Source organism: Aulonocara stuartgranti (genome assembly GCF_965226115.1).
Source record: "Aulonocara stuartgranti genome assembly, chromosome: 17".
NCBI lineage: Eukaryota > Metazoa > Chordata > Actinopteri > Cichliformes > Cichlidae > Aulonocara > Aulonocara stuartgranti.
Genome location: NC_138953.1, coordinates 3,372,505 through 3,394,742, shown reverse-complemented (window position 1 = coordinate 3,394,742; position 22,238 = coordinate 3,372,505). Strand labels below are relative to the sequence as shown.

The 22,238-nt window shown below is 41.1% G+C and overlaps 1 protein-coding gene across 6 annotated transcripts in view; it reads right to left on the bottom strand.

The window, feature by feature from the left end:
• nav3 (neuron navigator 3) overlaps positions 1-22,238 on the bottom strand; it is a 424,334-nt gene that overhangs the window by 3,845 nt on the left and 398,251 nt on the right. For 5 of the 6 annotated variants that reach the window (XM_082510872.1, XM_082510873.1, XM_082510870.1 and 2 more), the window contains 19 exons: positions 20,365-20,388; positions 19,156-19,179; positions 18,869-18,946; positions 14,967-15,050; positions 13,808-13,919; positions 13,437-13,561; positions 10,626-10,649; positions 9,996-10,162; positions 8,719-8,872; positions 5,620-5,806; positions 4,402-4,499; positions 4,211-4,306; positions 3,799-3,967; positions 3,399-3,634; positions 2,809-2,963; positions 2,375-2,446; positions 1,635-1,831; positions 1,289-1,407; positions 412-615 (listed from right to left, as the gene is read on the bottom strand). In XM_082510872.1, coding sequence (XP_082366998.1) covers positions 412-615; positions 1,289-1,407; positions 1,635-1,831; positions 2,375-2,446; positions 2,809-2,963; positions 3,399-3,634; positions 3,799-3,967; positions 4,211-4,306; positions 4,402-4,499; positions 5,620-5,806; positions 8,719-8,872; positions 9,996-10,162; positions 10,626-10,649; positions 13,437-13,561; positions 13,808-13,919; positions 14,967-15,050; positions 18,869-18,946; positions 19,156-19,179; positions 20,365-20,388 — 2,325 coding nt within the window. The remainder of the gene's footprint in view (positions 1-411; positions 616-1,288; positions 1,408-1,634; positions 1,832-2,374; positions 2,447-2,808; positions 2,964-3,398; positions 3,635-3,798; positions 3,968-4,210; positions 4,307-4,401; positions 4,500-5,619; positions 5,807-8,718; positions 8,873-9,995; positions 10,163-10,625; positions 10,650-13,436; positions 13,562-13,807; positions 13,920-14,966; positions 15,051-18,868; positions 18,947-19,155; positions 19,180-20,364; positions 20,389-22,238) is intronic. The other variant, XM_082510871.1, reaches the window with a different exon arrangement.

Genomic DNA, 22,238 nt, shown 5'->3' with positions numbered 1-22,238 from the left:
CAGGACAGAAATAAAGTATCGATACTGCTATGATGGCATTGATCTGATACCAACACCAGCGTCAGCATCGATGCTATCAGCCCACTTAGCTTTTTTCATTTTCATTTTGTTCTGGTGCCAATGTAAACGACGTGTTCATTCATTTGTTAGAAATCAAGTATTGACAAAATGCAACCTGCAGGTTATCAACAGCCGCTGGTAATAATTTTCAGTCCCATGAGTCTGTACCTCTTTATAAGGCCACGTCAACAACACCCAAACACTGCCTGAGCAGTGGCCCGCAGCATTGACGTGAACATTCATGCTCTACAAAGAACTTGCTCCATCAGCTTTCTCAGCATTCATGTTTGCTCTTTTAATTCTTAGTCACTTAAAAAACTCTGAGAACATCCTTTGTCTTTTGTTCCTCACCAGTGGGTCTCCCTCAGTGTCACTCTGAGACACTTGCTTGGATGAGGCGCCCTCCTTGGACGAGCTGTATCCATCATATCCCACATCCTCCGGCCTCAGCTGGAGCAGCGACTGCCCGTCCTGCTGCAGTGAGGCGGCGTTCCATGGATATGTGTCATTCACCCACTTGGATGGATCTTCCCATGCAGCTCTTTTGCCGTACAGCTGCAAGAAAGGCAGAAAAGGGAGAGAGGTCAATCAAGCTTTCTTTTTTAATAAAACACTGTTGTTCTAATCTTATGATGGTAAAAATTTATGGTCACAGAGACTAAAACAGTTTGCCACTCTAACCTACAATTTTTTTTAGCATTGTGTGAAGTGACATAAAAATCAGACACTGTGGTGATGATAATTTCTTTCTCAGTTTTATTTCTCGTCTCATGCCATTTTAACATTCATGCCAGCCCTATGGTGCATGACAAAATGGTCCGGCAGAACGAGAACCCCCTTAGATGAAAGTAAAAGCCTAGAAGTGTTTTAACACCGCTAATTTCATCTGGACTAATGTGTCCTTTGTAATAGAAATACTGCTAAAATCCTGTTATGCAGGGTTAAAAATGTTGAAATTTGATCTCAGCATTTTCTCTCACAGTAGCAGCCAGCATTCATTCACACAGACAATGGCACACATTAAAACTTGTGCAGTTAATGAGGCAGCAGTGCAGATGTGTTAAGGCTTTATTTTACTGCATACTTCCTTTTGTTTGGATTTTATTAGATGCTGTTATATACTAACCTGAAAAAATGTGTCACTTTAATGTTCTTTTTTTATTTCTAGCATTATGCTGTAAAAAGATTTATTGGTGAAACCACACAGTTATGTTTTATCAGGTCCTACCTGCAGTCCTTCCCTGACAGCCTCCAGCAGGTAGGGCACCAGGGAGTAGTTCCACAGGTCAGTGAACCAAACCCGAGAACCCTCTACATCCATGGGACAGGACAGGAACAGACGAGGGCCTGTAGGGACAAAAAAGAGAAAGAGGATGATGAGTGAAGCAAAGATCAGTGACATGGTGCACAGTTAAAACTAATGAGCTGCCGAAGAGACGACATACAGAAAAACTTTATATTACTGTGCACTGAGACAGATAAGAGCTAAAATAAGGCACAACAGAGATTTCAGTGTTAGACAAACAGCACACACACTAGTGTGTGTGTTTTTGTTTGTGTGTGTGACACCTGACCTATGGTAACATCGGAGGAGCTGTGTGCCTCCAGGAAGCTGTTGAGGTGCTGCCAGGTTTTGGGGATCCAGTCAATGATCTTAATCAGGTCATTGCTGCGCATATTCTTATCAATCTCTGTCTCAATCAGCTTCCGCCGTAGGAAGCGCCCCAGGAAACCTTTGACTGGTTCAGTGTGGTTGGTGCACAGCACCCACCTATGATAGGACAGATGATCAATGGCCAAACAAAAGCACAGAAACAAATCAATCAGCTCAACATCAAATCAAATTTCTCATCAAAACATCTCAGTTTAAACATGATGTGATAGCGTTTCTTCCATCACAGTTTGGATCCCATTCTGTGTAACTATAATAGAATCATATTAAATTAATTTCTGGCTCATGTTAATCTCTTTCTAATCTTATTGTATTTGTCCAATCATGAACTAGTCAAACATGCCAAGCAGAAATGGTCCTCACTCAGAACAGGCATCACAGCCTATTAATTCTCATTTAACAGGGCTAATTATCCAGGAGACATAATTAGAGCACTCCCTGTGGAAGAATTTATTTATGATCTCTGAGACACAGAGTATTGCAACCAAACAGATCCAAAGCTCGGCAGGAGGACAAGTAAAAGTACAAATCATTTCTCTTTTGGAGAACTGAAGGAGCTTTTAAACACAACACAATAAAAGTAAGGTATACAAGTGAATAAGCAATGTTACACAAAGAATAACAGAGCCAAATGTGTCAAACCTGAAGTTGTGATGCAGCTCGAGGTTAGGAGACGAAGACACCCCCTGATTCATGGTCCCAATAACGTAAGGGCTGGACAGACAAACACATGCGATTACTTAGAGTGCTTAACCGAGAGAAAAATGCAGAGTTTTTAATACATAACATTTAGATATGTTATTATAGTGAGTTTACAACTTGACTTGAGTGGGCACGAGCATGCTACAAAGCTGTTCTTTCCTTTTGCCTATTAAAGGTTTTTTCTTCCCATATTTGAATCCAGCTTTCAAGAACAGAAGCTGAACAGACTAAAAATGCTGAGAGGCAAAACTTGTGACATCTGAATTTAGGCTGTGAAAATAAAATGGACTTGACCTGACTAGAGCTGTGAGCGACAGTAGGACTTGTCCCTGCAAGGCGTTTCAGCATAGAGGAGAGGAAAGTTTCTGGCTCACCATTTGTGATACTTGCAGTTGAGAAAGCCATTGAAAATGTCGCTGAGGGAGCCGATATGGTGGAGGTTGTCCAGGATGACCACAGTGGGGAGCTCTGTGTCCGTGTCCTCAGAGTTACACTGCTCAGCCAGGGTTGATAGGTACTGACGCAGGTCCTGTGTAGAACAAAAATATTAATTCATTTGTGATATAACACTAATTGGACAATTTTTAAATGCAATGTAACAAGTCCTCATATTTCTGTATAAAATCCATATGACATGCGCCACTATCAAATCTGTATGTAATAGCCTTTCTACCCTTCTGGATAAACTTTTATGCTTAAATTATGAATTATAATGACTTGTGACTGGTCAGAAACAGCATTCAGTAAACGCAGCAAAAATGGAGCAGGCATTGATGACAACAGATTGATGGGGTCAGTATGAAAGGAGGAGGTGGGCAGCAACAGTGGACAGGCTAAAGCAGCTTAAATAGTGCTACCTATATCAGTTTTTCCTGATAGGCAGGTAGCTGATCTGCCACAATCGTGACTGAGCTTGACTTTGTAGCCTTGATAAGCTAAAAAAAAAAAATCTTGTTCTTCATACCTTGCTGGAATTCTGGTCGACATTAAAGCTGGCCACATTGTGCTCCGTCACTTCCTGCCCCATGTGGGAAATGATGTACTCAGCCAGTTTGGCAGCCAGAAAGGATTTACCGGTGCCACTGGGTCCTGAGAGGATGATCCGACGGTGCTCCATCAACAGGTTGAGATATCGCTGGATGATGGGCTTCGGGATGAGAGTGTCAAACACGAGACTGTCTATGCTGTTCTCCTTAACACCTGTAATGAACAAGGAAGGAAAGAGGAAAGGAAAATATGAATATTATACAGCAGACTGGAAAATGAGGCTCAAGTTTACGTTATTGTTACCAGGTCTGCATATTTTCTGCATTGCATTACTACAAAATCTATAATCCACAAATAAAACGTCCCAGCTGACTCACCTTTAAGGTTGACCTTGATGATGTTGTTGCCACCCACCAGGTAGCCGCAGGGCAGCAGCTCAGGTACTTCAGAGGCGTGGGAGCGAATCACCTCACCCATCCTGTAGCAGACAATGCTGTCTGAGCTGAGACCCAGGCTGGTCAGAGGATCCACGCGGAACACATACTCCTGCAGCGAGGGTGAACAGTGGAACTTTAACAACTGCACAATCAGCCAAGTTTACAAATCTCTCTGTGTTGTGAGGGCTTTTTTTTTTTAAGTCATTTAAATATGAAATCAACGATGACAACAGGAGCTTTAATTTGCACAGATTCATTACTGAGATGATTTATTACACAAGCTAGTCCTCTTACAAACTACAGCAAGCTCAGTAAGGAACATCTGTCATGTGGACAAATGATTTCTGCTTACTTTAAAGAGGCGTCGGATAACCCCATCCAGGACATCCCACTTGGTTTTCCCACTCACACCTATAGACCCAATCAGGTACTCCTGGCTTTGTGTACCCTGAGGAGTTACATACATGTATTACATATAGCAATATAGCCTAGAACCTCTCAGAGTTTAATACAGTGGTTTTCCTGGAGGAATCATTCACAAACCTTGGTGATATTTGGCCCACTGCTGATGGTAACCACTATTCGCACACTGCGGCCCTCTTTGCGTAGGTTGCCCTCATAGCTGTCATCGAGGAGAATATCTGAAAATAGACCTTAATGTTAGAAGGAAAAACCAGCTTGAATCCGTCAGAATAAACACACTCTTGCTCTGCCTGCCAAAAAATATAGCTAGAAACACACAGACTCCAAAGTAAAATGCAGCTATCTTTAATGTGATAATTACATTTAGTCGGGGTTCTCATACACTGATTTTTAGGAAGTGCACAGAATGATAATGTATGAGCAGAAATGAAAGGCGAGTAAAGAAATGAGAAATCGTTCAGTGGAATGAGCTCATTTGAGTGTTTCTAGCCGAAGAATTGTTCATCCATTCACGAAGGATGTGACAGAAGAGTGGGATGATGTGACTTTTGCCACACTATTAACAGCTCCCCTCCTAAGTCTCATTCGTTCTCTTTTTTCTCAGGTTCCATTTTGGCGAGAGGAAGGGGGTACTTTGTATTCGGCTGGCTACCCTTGGCAGAGGGCTCTGTGCTCGGGTGATAACAGCCCACTGGCCCACTTGCCTTCCCATATGTCGCTGCTCTTGGCTCACCGGACGTTCAGGTAATGAGAGGCTAGGTCATCAGAGGGGGCCGTGCCTTCTAAGTTAATTACAGTCCAAGTGAGAGGGACAAAGTTTTCCAGCTCTCAAAAGGGGCAGGCCTGAAGAGATTGAAGAGTGTTTATGTAATAGGTCCTGCTTGGCTGCAAACCCCCACAGCAGGGAGGGGCAGATATTTCATCATTTTAATGCAGCTCATCCGGATCATTTCTCTCCACAAACACAATTCTCTGGCATTTATTGAGGCAAGTATGAAGAGAGCTAATCCAACTTGATGCTGCACAAAAACACGAATTACTGCAGACTATAAACGATGTCCTTCAGCATCACCAGACACACAACTCCTACACTTACTTCTCAAATGAGAAGTATGAATACAACCTTGATGATGAATACAACCTTTCTGAAAGAAGTGCCTTTTATAATCAAAAAACATATCTAGTTGTATGCTTTGTCTTGACTGTGAAAATCCTTTTTGTTTCTTTTTTTCCAGTTATCCACCCTCCCACTGCATTCACTGCCCAGAACAAACTGCTGGGTGCAATGCTGCTACACAGAGACACCTCAGATCGACGGGCTGCAGAAACTGAGCTCACCTGACATGATGGTGTCTGTGATGTTGAGGTTATTGAGGGACAGCCCCAAGGACTGACGTGAGGAGGATGAGGAGGTGCTAGAGGTCTCAGAGGGTGGCCGGGCTGTCTTCACGGGTGTGGCTGTCGGTGTTGCGTTACCGCTGGACTTCAGACGATCATTTTCTGCTTTCAGCGTCTCAATCTCATTCTGTGTGTTGCAAATAAAGAAAATCATAGCAAATCTAACAGAAACTGCTTTTAAAGACACTGACTGATAGGCTCCTCCAACAGCAGATGGTCATTTCCTGCATTGTTGTTATTCTGAATCAGTATCACTGGAATTATAGGCTGTAGGCAGCTTTTTGATCTTCGAGCCTTCTTTGTACTGAAGATTAAGTCTCAGATAAGGAATTGGACATGATCCCCATCTGACAGGGAAACTATACGCAGCCCACATTCAGAGGCATCCACTTAACTGAGACACAGGATATTCTTTAATATGTGTTCCTTTGAAAATTTGAAAGTCACAGCATCTGTGTACACTATGCTTTGAAAGGATGATTTCATTACACTGCATCAGGAGTACTGGAATAAATAATGGGAGTTTGTTTTCATGGAGAAACTCCCCTTTTTAAAAATTCAGCTTCATGGAAAAGTAAACAATTGAATTCCACCTTCATGAGGTGTTTTCCCCTCGAGAACCTAACTTTATTAACAGATATTTGATAGGAGTCTGTTTGCAGTACGTTAGAGGCTATGCTGGGTTGCAGGTAAAGATTAGTGGAAAGCAGAAGAGAAATGCTTTGGCTCACCGACAAACTCAAAATCATCGACTATCATCTGAGAGCTATTTAGCTTTTATCAGCTTTTTACTTTATCTGCATTCATAGCTGGACAGCAAACAACGACCGGTGGAACAGGAAGTCTTGGCCTTGGCCATCCTCTGTTCTCTGATAATCATCAGAGAACAGAGGATGGCTTTCCAGACTGCTTAAAAATAGAATGACTGTTTTTTGATGATTAGTGCCTGTTTGGAGGCTGCTGGAAGTTTTTGCATTTCCCAAAGTTTATATCCTAATAGGACTTGATGTAATGGTTGGACTTTTCTGATTTAAGCTTACCTTCTTTCTTGCATAGCATTAGATGAAAACAACTAGTACCACGATCAAGTACCAATAGCAGTTTTCTGTTGCAGGTAGTGGAGGGTAAGTCATGCGGAGTATTTCTCAGTGTTGTTTACCTTGATGCAGATGTCTGGAAGGTGTGCTCCTCACAAACTAGAGTGAGATTTTGCAATCTGCATCTAATTTCAACTCACCATGCTCATTGCTGTTTGCACTATTCCTCCCTCCAACATTTTAACACTTGTCTGCTGACCAAATAACAGATTATGCTTTAACAGCAAGACATGTTTGGTTTGCATTGGCAGGAAGTTAACACACCTCTCACCTCTCACTGGAAGAAAATCAATTAACAGCAATATGTGCTCATTTTAATGTCAGTGTTTTGCCCATCTCCAGTGGCTCCCTGTGGCCACTTTACTTTTTTTTTAATTCTCCTGAACTTTAACAGCAGTTAAAGCAGATTTAATCAGATTTCAATTATTTAAAAAAAAAAAAATAGCAATTGAAGGAAAAAGCAGGTTGAATTCACAGCCAGACTGTTGGCTCGCTGACATGCCTGATATTAAAATGCAACTGGATGATTTCTTTTTTACTTTTAGTATTATTAAAATTATTATCCAAGTAAGATACTTGGATTTTAATTCATTTGCACAAAGACAGGTAAAATTCAAAATGTCAACATTTTAAGAGTAGGTATAACAGATATAATCACTTCATTCTATTTCTACAATTTCATAATGTCTGTATTAATGTTTTGTGACTCTATGCAGATTGTTGTTGGTGAAAAACTGCCAAAAAATGGCTCTGCTGTTACTAAAGCTTGCAGACCCCAGTACTAGGAGCTGAAAAATAAGACATCAAGCACAAAACCTGAACGTTTGTTGTTTTCACTTCATCACTTAAATCACTTTAAGCATATTTGCACTGCACAAGACATAATGTGGATTGCACAACACTGGTCACTATATTCTTCATTTCCAGTTAATACTTGTACAGCTGCTGTTATTGTGTGTATATATATATATATACATATATATATATATATACATTCTTATATAGTTCTATTGTGTATTTTGTTGTACAGTTAATTTATATTTTATTCCTTCCTAGTTAAATTTACCCTTTTTAATTTTTCATATTTATTTCCTATCTTATTCAAGCCTTTTCCTTTTTATTTCTTTAGGTCACGAGCAGTTGTCTAAGCATTTCACTGCATATCGTACTGTGTATGACTGTGTACGTGACAAATAAAATTTGAATTTGAATTTAATTATATCGTCCTACATGCTGTTATGAAGGACTGCAGCATCACTTTGCACAATGTGGTTAAAAAGCACTGACAGAGGTAACTGAATGAAACTGGGCCAAAGTAGGCGGAGTTAGCAGTGAGTCAGCTTAGCTTAAAAAAGGCTGAAAGTCGAGGGAAAGCCTGGCTTCCAGGTCAAGACAGCCAAGTGTACAAATGAAAGAAATGAGAGACAATTTCTTCATCAGTGGGCAGAGCCAGGACAGACATAATATGAAGCTATACTAATTTGCTGCAAGTTCCAGCTACACATTAACCACACTGACAGTTCTATTGTGCCTCTCATTTTACTCTTGGCCCGAAGGCAAAGAAGTTTAAATGTCATTACGGTCATTGACAGTTTCATTTTCATTCTGGATTATGAAGCTGCAGTACATTTAAGATAAGATAACCTTTATTAGTCCCACACATGGGAAATTTGTTTTGTTACAGCAGAAAGTGGACAGTGCAAAGTTATATAGCAAAAATGAGAGAACATTACCTGGGTTACACATTTTAAACAACACCATAAAATAGAATTTAATAGCTAAAGAGTGAGAGCACTAGGTGACTTGTTATGTTGTGAAAGGATATTCATATTTTTCACTACAATGACCCCTGGCAAGCTGATAGCTGTGCATGCTGATGCAGCTTGAGCTCAAATATAAATCGACACAGTTCAGCATTGACCTGGGTTTAGTTTAAGCTCACCTGCATGCGGTTCATGGCCTCTCGGATCTGGTCCAGGTGATGGGCAGAGCTAAGTGCCTCCAGGCGGATGTCCGTCAACTTGAGCTCCTTCTCCCTCAGCTCGTTCTTCAGCTGGAGGATGATTTCTGCCTCAGCCTCAGTGCATTCACATAGCCTGAAAGTGGGTTCACACACAGGGAGGAGGAGGGCTCACCTTTAGGGTTATACCAAGCACGTACACCAAGTCTGGAGAATGTGCACTTTCAGGGGGAACAAGAAAGCTGAAGTTCAAGCTGAGTCAGTCTGGGCTGGTATCACATGGGTGAACAAGGAACGTTAAGCACTTGGTACAGCAAATCCTTCCCATTGATACTACAGTACTTTATTTTAGCAATCTTACAGGAAAAGAAATATTGCAATATGTGTAGGATGTTTATGCCAGAATTTATGACAGCCATGCAGCATACCGGTTGCTCTTTTCTTTATTTAACATTAATGTTTAGTCTGAAATGTAAGAGATCATTTTCAGAGTAAACTAAAAAGGCTGATGTGGTGTTGTCATAATGACAGAGATTCAGCTGTTTTCGTAATCAGCAGGCAGATATTAAAAAAGTCGACATGTAAAAATGCTTTGTTTGCTAAGTCAGAAACCTCCACATGCCGAGACTATAAGAGTTAAGATACCACGCATGCCAGGTTATCTTAACCCAAACAATACCTGGCATGACTGTGATATATATTTATATATCTATATATAAATAGATATATTGACCTTTTGTAGTAAGATGCAGACAATTTTTTCTGACATGTCTGACAAAACAAGAACAGTTTTCTTTCCATTCTGCTACTTTTCCATAACCAAGAACTGGACAATTTTAAGGTCCTGGTTCAGTTTGTGTCCCGGAGCAAAGCGCTAATATGGAGAAGAACGCCACACAAACACAAACCACTGCAAACACACTCCCAGGGAGCATGCCACTCAGTGCCTGTTACCGAGATCTGTGCTTGTAGACCACATAACCATTTAGCTTTTTCTTTGCCGTCCAAATGGGGGAAGACTTGCTATCGCAAACGCACTTGCTACAGTAGGTAGAGAAATAGTAAAGAAATAATGAAACAGAGTGGTTGGATGAAAGAGAAAAGAAAAGTGAAGTGAGGGTCAGAAACAATTACATATTCAGAGAAGAAAAAGAAATGAGACAAGTGTGTATTTCAGTTATTATAGATCGTAGATACGGCAGAAGACAATGTCTCATGTGAATAGAACTGTGAGAGTGAATGAGTATACATTTACTCACTCTGTGGTGGAGGGTGAAGAGCGCAGCGTGGCGATACTGCCTTGCCTGTTGTCGTGCTGCAGTTTGGGTGAGGAAGGCAGAGAGTCGGTCATCTCCTCCATCTCATCGTGGGCTGACTGCGATTTGGTTTTCTTCTTGCTGAACGCCTGCTTGAAGGAGCTTCGTAACTGCAACACACATAACACAAACACACAGGGGCAGAAACATCAGTACCGGCCGTGCTAACCTCCTCAGTCATATCATGTCAGTTCATATTAACCCTGATGATATTGCATCCTGTCAGGAAGTTACTCCGTGCTGTTTCCAAGCAATGGGCACTGTCTGGTTTAGGTAAAAAGGCAAGAAGCAAGACCATAAGTACAGATGAGAATGGGGTGGGGGGGCAGGCGTTTTTAATGTTCCTAAAAATTTTGGGATGAACAGGCAGTCAAAATGAGGAGGGGCGGAGGAAAAGGAGGGGGGAGGAGAAACAATGGGGGAAAGGGGAAGGTCGCTGTATCCATGCCGACGTTCTCAGAAAAAGGAGGAGGTTGCTCTAAGAGGGGGAGAAGGCAGGGCAAACGTAGGAGCAAAGGAAGTGAAGATGAGGAATCACTGCACACAAACGAAGACACTCTGGGAACCACTGACCTGAGCCGGGAGGGAATCGGCCACCTGAAGATGCAAAACACACCCAACATTAAGCCACGCAAACACACACCCCTGCTCTGCAGGAGACTGAGTGTTGATTAAAGCTAACTGCTGCAAATATCACTGTTTTACTGGAGACATTCCAGTTACTGCTGTTGCTAGAATGGTAATAATCGTGATGAATGTTATTACAGTTGCGTTCCCTTTGGTAGGAGGAGAGCATTTCTGCAAGCATGCTCAGTGTTTGATCACCGCTGCCTGAGGTGATCTGAGGTGACAAATAAACTTGTCTGAATACGGGACAGTTTAGATCTCAAGTCAATAAAACCAACATTTTACAAAGCAAAGAGTTCAGGACGCAACATGAAGTCAGCACAATGATGCACAACACAAAATATGCAACATTTTACAACACTGACACTCATAAGACTGATATTGAAATGCTAATTATTTGCAGCTTAGGTTATGAGTTGAAATTCATGGTTGTAATTGCAGCTATATGATAATATGCAACTTCATCCTTCACCTTGCCACCCTGCAAGCCTGATGTGTGGTTTTTGTCTTTGCTTTTCATTCACTAACCTCAATTCAACTCTGTCCTCCACCCATCATACAACCAGGAAGAATTTATGCAAATGAATAATTAATTGCTGCTGAAATAAGGAAACGGCTGGTATTCATGAGGCTGGCTTGATGTTGACATGTCAGGCTTGGTGGGGAACTTTTACACTGTTAGTATGCATTTCATTTCAAGGGCATGTGTTTTGCATTGCAGCAGAGACTGGAGAATGGCTCTAGTTTGTGTGCTCCTTGGCTGAGACAGAACTTCTAATATGTCATCTCTCTCACTCAGGGGACTGCAGCAAATCGCAGCTCTCAGCCAGGGATGCTGAGTAGCTTGTACAGCAACCAGCAAAATTAGCACAGATAGAGCAGAGAAAGGGGAAAAGGCTTTATGGCTTTGGATGTTTTGGGAAAATGTATATATACATTTGTCAATTGAAGGAAAACTGCTTTAAACATACATCTGAGACTAGGATTTAACTTCAGTTCAAGATGCATTTTAGACATGTGAGTCAGCAAACACTCAGTTTCCTTTTTATTCCCCCAACATGCTCTGTAGGAGGAATAAAGCTATATGCCATGCTGTTTTACACCTCCAAGCTTGACCAAGTCCAATTGTGTAACTGAGGGATTAAGAGCTTTTCTCAAAAGCACTTTGACAGGAAATTTCGAAGAGTGTTTCTCTTCTATCCAAAATTGGAAATTTAACAAGCACTCCTCTAACCTCTGGGCAGAAACTCGACTTTTTTCAGGCTGAACCTCTGTGTACATGACATTGGTGGCCTCTGCTTCTTTTCCAACCTCATCTGCATGTTAGACTAAATATGAATTTCCAAGTGTTTCTCAAACAGTGACTGCAGTGTGGTTCATTATGCTTGATCCTCTTTTAGGTCAAGATGCCTTCAAGACTTTGCTGCACACTCTGCATACTCAATCCTCGGAGGAATCTCAACTCAAATATGACTAAATATTAGATTTTTGATCTACATGGTGACTTGATCACACGTATCAAACCAGTTAATCACAGACTGATTCAGTCATGTAAGGCAGCAAACACCCACTTTACACTAAAGAAGGAATGATTGGGCATAAAAAAAATCAGAGCATTAAAAACATGGATTGGCATTTTGGGGCAGAAATGATCCATTTGCTTTTGATTTGATGAGCAAATAACGACTAAATAATGCAAGTTCTTCTGAGCTCATGCAGGTATAGTTAATGCATTCTTCTTGTAGGAATGTGGATGATTTTTAGTGAGAGCAACAGTACAATCACATTTATTTGATAGAGCTGCAAAAATATCTTTTCTTTATGCAAATAAGACATTTAATCTCTTAATGTGGGCATATAAAGCACATCTAAAATAGCTTCAATGCCACTGAATAATGTATATGTATCTAGGGGATTTTTTACCAAATCCACCTCCAACAATGTCTGGATATTTTCATGTGAAAATATAAAGCATCTGTTGGTTGCAGCAAATGAATGCAAGCCAGAAATTAAAAGACACCTGCATATATAGCATAATCTCAAAATACCCAAAACAGGCAGCTGAAAGTATTTTGAATGGTGCTCATGGCCATTGATCAGTGGTCATAACAGTTTGCATATTAATGATCAAGGAACCGACCTCCCAGCCCATTGTTCGAAGACCATTGCTAGTTTCAGTCATTATGCAAATGCACTGTTTATAAGATTGGGGAAACCTGCCGAGTGGGAGAAATGACGAAACCGAAAACGCTGCGCCCAGATGAACAGAATCAACCTTTTGGGGCTTTGGTTAAGAAGTACTCAGTTCCACCCCTCTCTTATATTTTGCCTTAAAAATTAAGCTCAAGGTCCAAAAGTGCAGTTCATTGTATGAGCAGTTGAGGCTGTCCCCCAAACAATCAATCCCAATAGAAAGGCATGTTTAAGGCATAGTACAACAAGTGCTTTAAGTCTTTCTAGCTAACCTTCTGTTCATGAGTACAAGTATGTTTTACTAAGGGTGCAGCCACTTTTACTGTTAGATTTTCTAGCAGATTTTTGTGTCTGTGCGATACACTCGTAAAGCGAATGGATGTAGCTTGTTAGTAAGAACTCAGATTACACCACGCTCCCAACCAAAAATCAGGGTGCTATGTCCTTTCATGATGAGTCTTTGAGAAGAGCCACTGTTAGCCACTGGAACTATGGAAGGTTTGAGGTCTGGTTTTGAAATGTGATTTTACTCTGAAGCTTTAGTGTTTTTATCTTTTCACCTACCCAGCTCTTCTTCTTCTTCTTTTTGTCTTCGGCATCCTTGCCCAAGCTGCCCATACTGGAATGACTGGCTGCGCTGTTAATACTGGACATACTTTCAGAAGAGTGCTGCCGTCTAATCCTCAGATCTGGAAAGAACAGACAAAGCTTTCTTTAGTGCAAAGAATGTTTAGGTGAACAGTGTCACTACATTTATTGGTTGATACTGGTTCTTATTTAAAGTGCTGCAGGAATTGTTTCTTTCAATCTGACTCACACAGCACAAAAATCTGTAAATAACAGGGGTTCAATTACCTATGGAGCCAGTTGCGCTAAATGTTCATCCACTTATCAAAACATCATTTAATTTTGTCTCCTGCCAGCCTGCTCATTACCTTTGTCAAGGTGGTTTGGGCCATTGAGTGCCACCTGGATAGCTGTTTGGGCGTCTGTGTTCTGGGTCTTCAGCATTTCTATCGTCTCCCTCAACTCTGCCAACTCGGACTCCTTTAGTCAGAAAAAAAGAGAGAGAACAGGAGGTGCTGTTTTATTTTTTATTTATAAAGACAGAAATCTCTGTAGTCTAAATAAAACAGACTTTCCAAATCCAAAATCAGTGATCAGACCAGGTTATTTTTAAAAAGGATGAGGAACCCAAAAATGTTGGAATCGTCCCCTTAGTTACATTACTGAGAGCAGATTCTTAAATTTGGCATTGAGGTAGCTGTGTGTGTGTTTGTGTGTGCGTATGGATGTGTGTGTGTGTGTGTGTGTGTGTGTGTGTGTGTGTGTGTGTGTGGGGAGGGGTACATTTTGAGAAATACAGTAGATTTGCCCCAAAGCCAGCACCACCTGCTTAGAATAAGAAGAATACTGGACCAGATAAAGGGAGACTCCTACTCTGTCTTTCCCCAAAACTCACTGAGGGCTGCAGATAGGGTTTTCACTTTAATTAAAAGTTAGGATGGCCTTGTTTGACAAAGGCAGCTCACCCATCTCAGGCTCCTTTAATTTATAAAGGATTAAAAAGCAGCCAGGGCTTGTCAGCTATGTGTGCATGTATATGTGAACAGAGGGGAGCATTCTTCATTTGTGGTAGGGGTATGCCTAAGAACATATTGCTGCTGCTGTGATGAGTTTTAGTTCTTTTCAAGCTCTTTTGAAGTCCTAGAGAAAAAAATAGCTGCGGGCAAAAAATGATGACGGAAAGACCGCTTTAAACAGATTTTTGTTATTAAACTGGATACTTTTACTTACATATAAAGCACTGAAGTTTGAATCCTAAGCATGTCAAAAGACTTTGGTTAAGGTTAAGAGCACTGCTAGAGAAAAACTTTACCAAGTAAACTCCTTCAGCAGAAAACTTTTCACGAGTCGAGAATTGAGCCTTTAATATATTTTTATTATGTCACAGTGACCAACCTCTGACTTGATACTTCCCACTGAAATTATTCAGTGCCACACAGTTTCACGTTTCTAATCATTTCTCCTCTTTGTAGTCTCTTTTGAAGATGCCACACAGTGTATTTTAAATTCAAGAATAAGCTCTTGTACCTTTTGCTCGGCTGTCATGGTGAGGCTCTGCAGGCGGCAGGTCATGTTACTCAGACTCTTCTCAAAGGCTGCCACCAGGTGAGCCTACAGACACAGGAAGACAAGCAAACTTAATCCTCGCTTTTACTTTTTTTACATGCTTTGGCTCACTATTTATGTTTTTCTTATGCAAATCGAAAATCCAGATTCAAAAAGAGAAAGCACTGAAGTAAATAAAACACACACACACACACACACACACACACACACACACACACACACACACACACACACACACACCCACACACACGCACACACACACAAGCCCCAACACATTCTGTATGCAAAACTACAAAAGTAAATCTCAGAACTGAGTTCAATATGAAATTTGACTTTTCTCGGTCAATACAATAAACGCAATTTCTACTTGGCCATTTATAAATTAACATTAAAATGTTTTTAAAACCCCTGTTGAAAAAAAGAGCTCTGACAGAGAATCATCTGGTGCGTTTTGATAACTTTGAAGTGAGTTTTCGCTTGATGACTGCGGACAGAAAAAAGCTTGGTGTGGAAATTTTATTTGCCCACGAGTCTGAAGGCTTTGGCTGTGCCGTCCTGAGGAGGTTTGAAGAGGGAGCACTGTATTACTTCACTGCTGCATCCAACTGCTGTGAATTAAACACCGTGGACGCCAAAGATGTCTCTCTCAGCTAATTAGAATAAGAACGCATTGATACCTGAAAGATGGTCAATGTTTGGCAACGTCATGCCATCTGCTCTGCGGGAATCATGGTTTTGTGTGTGTGCGTGTGTGGATTTGGTTGTGCATGTGTTTTATCTATATGTGTTTATAGGGATGTCTGGTGAAGCCTTATGTTCATCAAGGCTGCATGTACTTTTGTGTGTATTCGTTTGTGTGTGTGCTGTTCGTTCATTCTCCCGTTCTAAGCAAGACACAACCGAGTCACCTGTCAAGCCTGGTGTGTCACAGAGAGGTGGGAAGCATGCCCAGACAAATCTACACACAGATACGCACACACAAACACCCAAGTGCATTTATACACTTTCATTTACCGAATTCAGCAGCATTTGTTCTTGATCTTGCCCTCTAACAGTTGTGACAAAATCAGAAAAGTCCTCATCTTTCTATGCCTATGACGACATTTGGCCCATCCAAGTCCATAAATAGACACGTGCACGGAGTAGCACCCTGTGCTGCCTCTTCCACTCTGTGTCCCTGGCTAAATCAGCGTAGGTCTTGACCTTTAGAAATGCCAACTGTTCCGACACATCCCTCTAACTCCACATCTCTTTCCAACTCCACCTGTGAGGCTCCAACTCATCAACCCCCAGCCCACCTGTCAGCTCTGAGGGAGGCACCAATCAAACTCTCCTGCATCCCAGGGCTGAACCATCTGTCCTGTTCTGGAGGCTTGAGCCAGATAGTGTTTTCTGACCCTTGTCCTGATCCTGGGGTCTCAGGTAAAGGTTGACAGTAGGCCAAATCAGAGAACTAGATGATGAGAAAGTCTTTAAAGTCACAGCTACTTGATGCCACCTCTGACGATATACACAACATCTCGAGGGTGTTATATGTTACCAACGACACAGAGTCACGACTACTGTGTTCAAAGCCAGCAACTACTGCTGGGCTACATCCTACACTGTAGTACAGTACAAAAACAAGGGCAGGTGACGAAAGGAGGAGGCCCAAAGTCAGGAAGGAGGAAAAGGAAAGGAATACGAACAGGAAATATTGGGGAGGGTTGACTCTTTTTTTAAGCTGAGCAGAAAGGAGAAAAAAGGAGAGGGAAGAAGGTCAGGCTGACAAAGTGAAGGGTGAGAAGAGGGGGGGGGGGGACTGGGGGAGGAGGGTTGCTTGTATGAACTCTTAAACCCAGTATGTCAGCCAAGACAGGAAAACCAATCTCCTTCATGGTTGAAAGAAAATACTGACTAATACTTTTGCCCCCTAGTCCCTTTAGCAGGATGGGGTGTCAGTTTTGCTAATTCTGGTCTATTTTGCTCCAATACAACCAAAAATATTTAGTGTATCAAAATGATGGCAAGGCTAGGTGTGTTTCTAAAAGCAGTGGTGAGACAGTATGAGAACACTGACTGTGTCTTAGCATAATATATATTTTATAAGATCAACATTCAATTTCCTGCACAAACCCAAGAAAAATAATAATAATCGTTAGTGCAGCGGCAAAGCAAATGTAATAGGATCACGATAAGATGACCTCAGTCACGGCACATTTCCTCTCTGGTCCTCTTTTATAAATTGTGTGGATGAAATGAAAAAGCACCACGCCAGTGAGCGATGACACGGAAAGACGACACCTTCCCCATGGAGCTTTAAAATGTATCTTTTGCCTTCATCATGACTTTGTTATTGTTAAACTGTTGTCAAAGGAATGTAAGATTCTGTAAGATTTCTCTGTCAGCTGGGGAAAAAATTCTTTGACATTTTGAAAGCCACACACAAATGTAAATGACCTTTTATTTCACACCAAAGCTGAACAGAATTAACAAATAAATAGCTACATTTTATAAGTGATTTTAAAAACTTCTTCCTAAGGCACTGACATTAAAAAAAAACAACTTTTTACTTTTATTTGCACATCAAAGAGTTCTTATATTTGCTACCAGTGACAATGTGTAGGCTTTTATACACCTATAAATATATATATAAATATACACTCTCATACACGTGAGAGTGTGGGCAGTAACAGAGATGATAAAAAAAACCCGTCTGTGGCAGGTCTTGAGTACATCACAATGAGATTTGGACTGTGGGTGGAGAGTATCTGAGGACTCCTGAGGTTGATATTGCCACAGTTACACTCCCCACTGGGAGGATGAGATGAGCTTAGAACACTAGCAACCCACCATGCTATCATGTAGATGTAGTGTGATGCACTTCTAGCATATGTCACTAGTGTATGTGGGTTTCTCTTGTCTGTGCTTACATATGACTTGGTTATGACACTAGTTGCATATTACACTGCTATTTAATTTCAAGACGTGGAGGATCCACAGTGCAACTCGTCACCTATAAATTTTAAGTGCTCCTGCGAATAAACTGCATCAGAAAGTACATTTGTATAAAATGTAATCTCAGCTACATTTATTACATCCACCCATCATGTCATAAATAAGTAACATGACTTCCCAACACTTCTTTGTACCAAAAACAGCAAAGCAAAGGGTTTTGCATCAGCTATTGTGCACAACTAGTCAACTATCATCAGGAAAGACTGAAATATAATGCTCTTTTAAATATCTGTGAATTGTTTTTGCCTTTTTCCACACTCTGCCTTCAGTTTCAGCTTTGCACAACTCTGTGAGCAAAGAAGAGGACTGAAGCGAGCAACCTGACTGCTTCCACGCACGATCAGACACTTGGCATTGATGGTAGGGAGGTGGAGTCAGATGCTGAAGTCAGTCTAACTAAATCTCCACAACGACTTTGTCTTTGGGTTGAAGGTCTCTGCATCTGTTTCACCCACGCATGACGCACTTGTGTCGAGATTCACTTATCCTCATCTCCCTGTTCTCTTTCTTCAGCCATCTATCTCTATTCTATTCTCTCTGCTTGATTGAATTCGGGAGAGGCTCTTTGCTGAAAACCCACCAGCTGAGACAAAAGCAGAGAGACAATCCTCGCTGTATGAGACACACGAGCACACGCAAGGAAAAGCTCTAACCAGGGACAAGAAAACAGACACAAACCTACAAACAGGCAAAAGCAAATACACACATGAGGGCTTCAAACACACAGCAAAGGATTTAGAGGGTGTCTTAAAGATTTGTATTCCTCCTTCAATAAGCAGCGCTTCCCATAAAAGCTCTCTGACAGCAGGTTATCGTGCAAATGTTCAGGCTGTTTTGACGGCACCTTTTGAAGTAAATAAACTCACGTTGGCAGCCAGCTGAGATGTCAGAGTCGCCACCTTCTCCTGAGAGGCGTCCAGCTCCCGACGCAGCTTTCTGATTTGCTGGTTGGGAAGGAAAAACGAAATGTGAACATTCGGTTAATGCGCCTAAAAACCATAAAGAAAGTAAGACTGATTGTGATGTAAACACGATGTGAATTTGCAACTCCCATGGTGATAACTCTGATGTAAAAAGAAAACTGTGCAGGCACATGGGAAACTGTTTAAAAAGACACTGGAGTGAAGTGTGATCATAAAGTGTGGGGGATTACCGTGGAATTTTGGACTGTTTGGCCCTTGATTGAAAAGAAAAGAGTAAAAATTAACGCTATGTTGCATGCCTCCATCAAATAGCAAGTCCTGATGTGGCTGGAGAGACAGAGGTTATCAACAAGCCACAGCAATGTTCTTTTCATGGTTTCCGCAGCAAAGTGAGGAAATGGAGACATTTATGCCTGAGATGGTTCAAAAAGTTTTTGCAAATACCTGAAATTCATACTTATATAATTCACAACAGCAAGACGTCTCAGTTTAGCAAGGCGGACAGCTCAGTGCAAGAATGCAAGAACAGTTTTCTGGATTATCATATGATAAGATTAGCTGTATATTTTTATTCAGTCACTCAAAAATATAATGTCTTTTTTATTATTTGTTTTGAATTCTAAATGTGTTTAGATTTACTGCACAGTCACTGTAGTCCACAACTGTTAGTTTGCACAGAGTGAGCTGTCCCGGAATACTAAACTCCACTTATCTGGCAGGGTTAAAACAAACACTGCAGTGTATTTGCGATCACTGTTTGACCCAAAGTTACGCTTAAAGCACATGTAGAGACAAAAGGGATGAAAGTCAAACCATAAAACTGGAAAATCAAAGTAGAATCAGTGATAAACTGAATAGGCTTTTTGAACAAGAGCCAAAGGTCAGGGCATGGATCCCATTACAGAGTAAGTGTTTGTAATGAGTTAACAATAAGCTATGCAGAATAGTAAGGATGTGTAGATATTTATGATCTAGATGAAATCAATGCATGATTAGATAAAGCAATGCGACATAGAGCTAAAATAATTGATTGCAGAATTTACTTTTATTTATTCACAAAACACTCTTTTGTTTAGTTCAGAGATCAAATAGATATCACTGTTTGTGCTTTGATTGACATGCACAGATTGTCTCTGAATACAGACGCTGTGCAGCACAAAGACATTCAGACACAGAAATCAGCCAACAGGGACATGCACGTGACATCTTAGACTAAATCCCACACAAAATCAAATCAAATGGGTCAAAAGTAACCTTTAGGGATGCACAGCAAGACACAAGGCACTCGAACCTTCACCCACACCACAGAGCTGCTCAGTGGCTGTACCGAGCAGTTTCAAAGCATCGGTGGCTCTAACTATAAGCCTGTTTAGCTGAAAGCTGATAAGGAGAAGCATACATGCAAACAGAAAGATGGACACAATGTTAGCTGCCCTTACCTCTGAGTGAGCTTTTTCCTCTGTCTGTAAGAATCAAGCAAACACAGTTTAGAAACATTTGATCGCTGCTCTGGGGAGATGTGTTCCATCAGTAAAAGCACCAAAAGCAAAGAAAAGGGTCATTTTAATTAAAAGTAGATTAAAATGACAGAAAATGTAAAAAATTAAAGAGGAAATGGTTTATGTACAGAATGACTCAACCTGATGGAAAACTTTGTAAACAAAACCATCTCCATCGTTCATCTGAACGTTTACTTTGCAAATTGCTAGCGCAGTCTGAAACGGGCAGACGTGTGTGGTAATCGATTCCTCTTGCTACAACTAATCCCCCACCTCACTGAATCCGAGAGTCGAGCACTGCATGTGCTATTACTGCAGAATCTAAATTGTCAAGAATTTGTTACTTCAGACAAATGCTGTCACAGAAACTTGCCATGTCTTCTACAAAAATAGAGAGGAAAAGGGAAAGACTGAATGCTACGTAACATCACTGATAGGAGAGGACGGAAAAGATGTTCACCCTTCAAATTAAAAAATAAAGATGATTTCAGTTTTATTTTATTTTTGTATGCAAACATATGAAGTTTGGAGCTCAACAGAAAAAATGTTTGAAACAGTCTGAAGATCAATCTTGTTTCAAATACTGGCAGCTAGGGATGGGTATCTGAAGGTTTTATCTTCAGATACCCATCCCTTTGTCACCGGTTTTATCCAATACCGGTGACAAACTAGTACTTTTGAAACGGTGCTGAACCGTTGAACACAAACTTTGTCCAAAAACCTCTTATGTTTAGCTGTTTTTGTGTAAAAAGTTAACAATGTTAGGCTTTTCTGCAGCTATAGGGCATATATGGTATCACTCTTGGCTGGAAGCAGTGCTTAAACAATGGAAAAAAAAAAAAACTTTGTCCAAAAGCCTCTCATGTTTAACTGTTTTCCACTTTTTCTTTGGTCATTTTAGCCTTTTTGGCCTACTCAACGTAAATTACACACGAACAACATCAAGCTTCACACACAGAGAAGAACGGCTGCTGCCGCCATCATCATCCGTCATCATTTCTGCTACACTGGCAGGGCTAGGGGCCAGGACTCTACTCTTCTGGTTCTTGGGGGACGTTGCTAACTCCGGGTCCGATAACAGGCACCACACCCGCAGTAGATGTGCCCGGTGTGAGCTCTTGCAGCAAAGCTATCAAATACGGTGCATTTCTCGGCTTTTAAAAAACCGCTATGCGTCGCCAGGTGTTTCATTAGATTTGATGCTTTAGGGTGATACTGTGCAAAGGAGGTTATCCTTTGCACAGTATCACCTTAAAGCACTTGTTGCAGGCTGCTGAGTTTGCTGTGGAGTACAGCCAGACTTTTGCCCGCTTCGTCTTGGGGATTTTTAATCTGTAGCTCTGCTCTAAAAGATCGTACGTACCTGGGCCCGCCTACTATCCTTGGAAACGTAAAATGATTGGCTAGAATCCAAAGTGTCTGACATCTCAGGAAAAAAAAAGCACCGAAATAAAGCACCAAAATGTGCGCTGCTTTTCGGTCTGGTTACTACCGTTTATGTCAGAACGATACCGGTACCCATCCCTACTGGCAGCTGCCAGTGTTACCCCTCAGCCTGCATGTAGATGCACCTATGGCATCACTTTGAAAGTCCTAGATGACATCCTCCTTGATGTATTGTGTTCACAGGATGTGAGTTCATTGAATTTGGAACTCAAATTTTCAGTAGATGCACCAATGGTATCAATTTCAAAACACATCATCATACGTCGCCTTGATCTCAGGTTATCGCATTCACAAACTTCAGTGTCCACGCTATTCATCCAACTCCCTGGTGGGGTGATGACAAAAGGATTTTAAGTGTGCCTTATAGT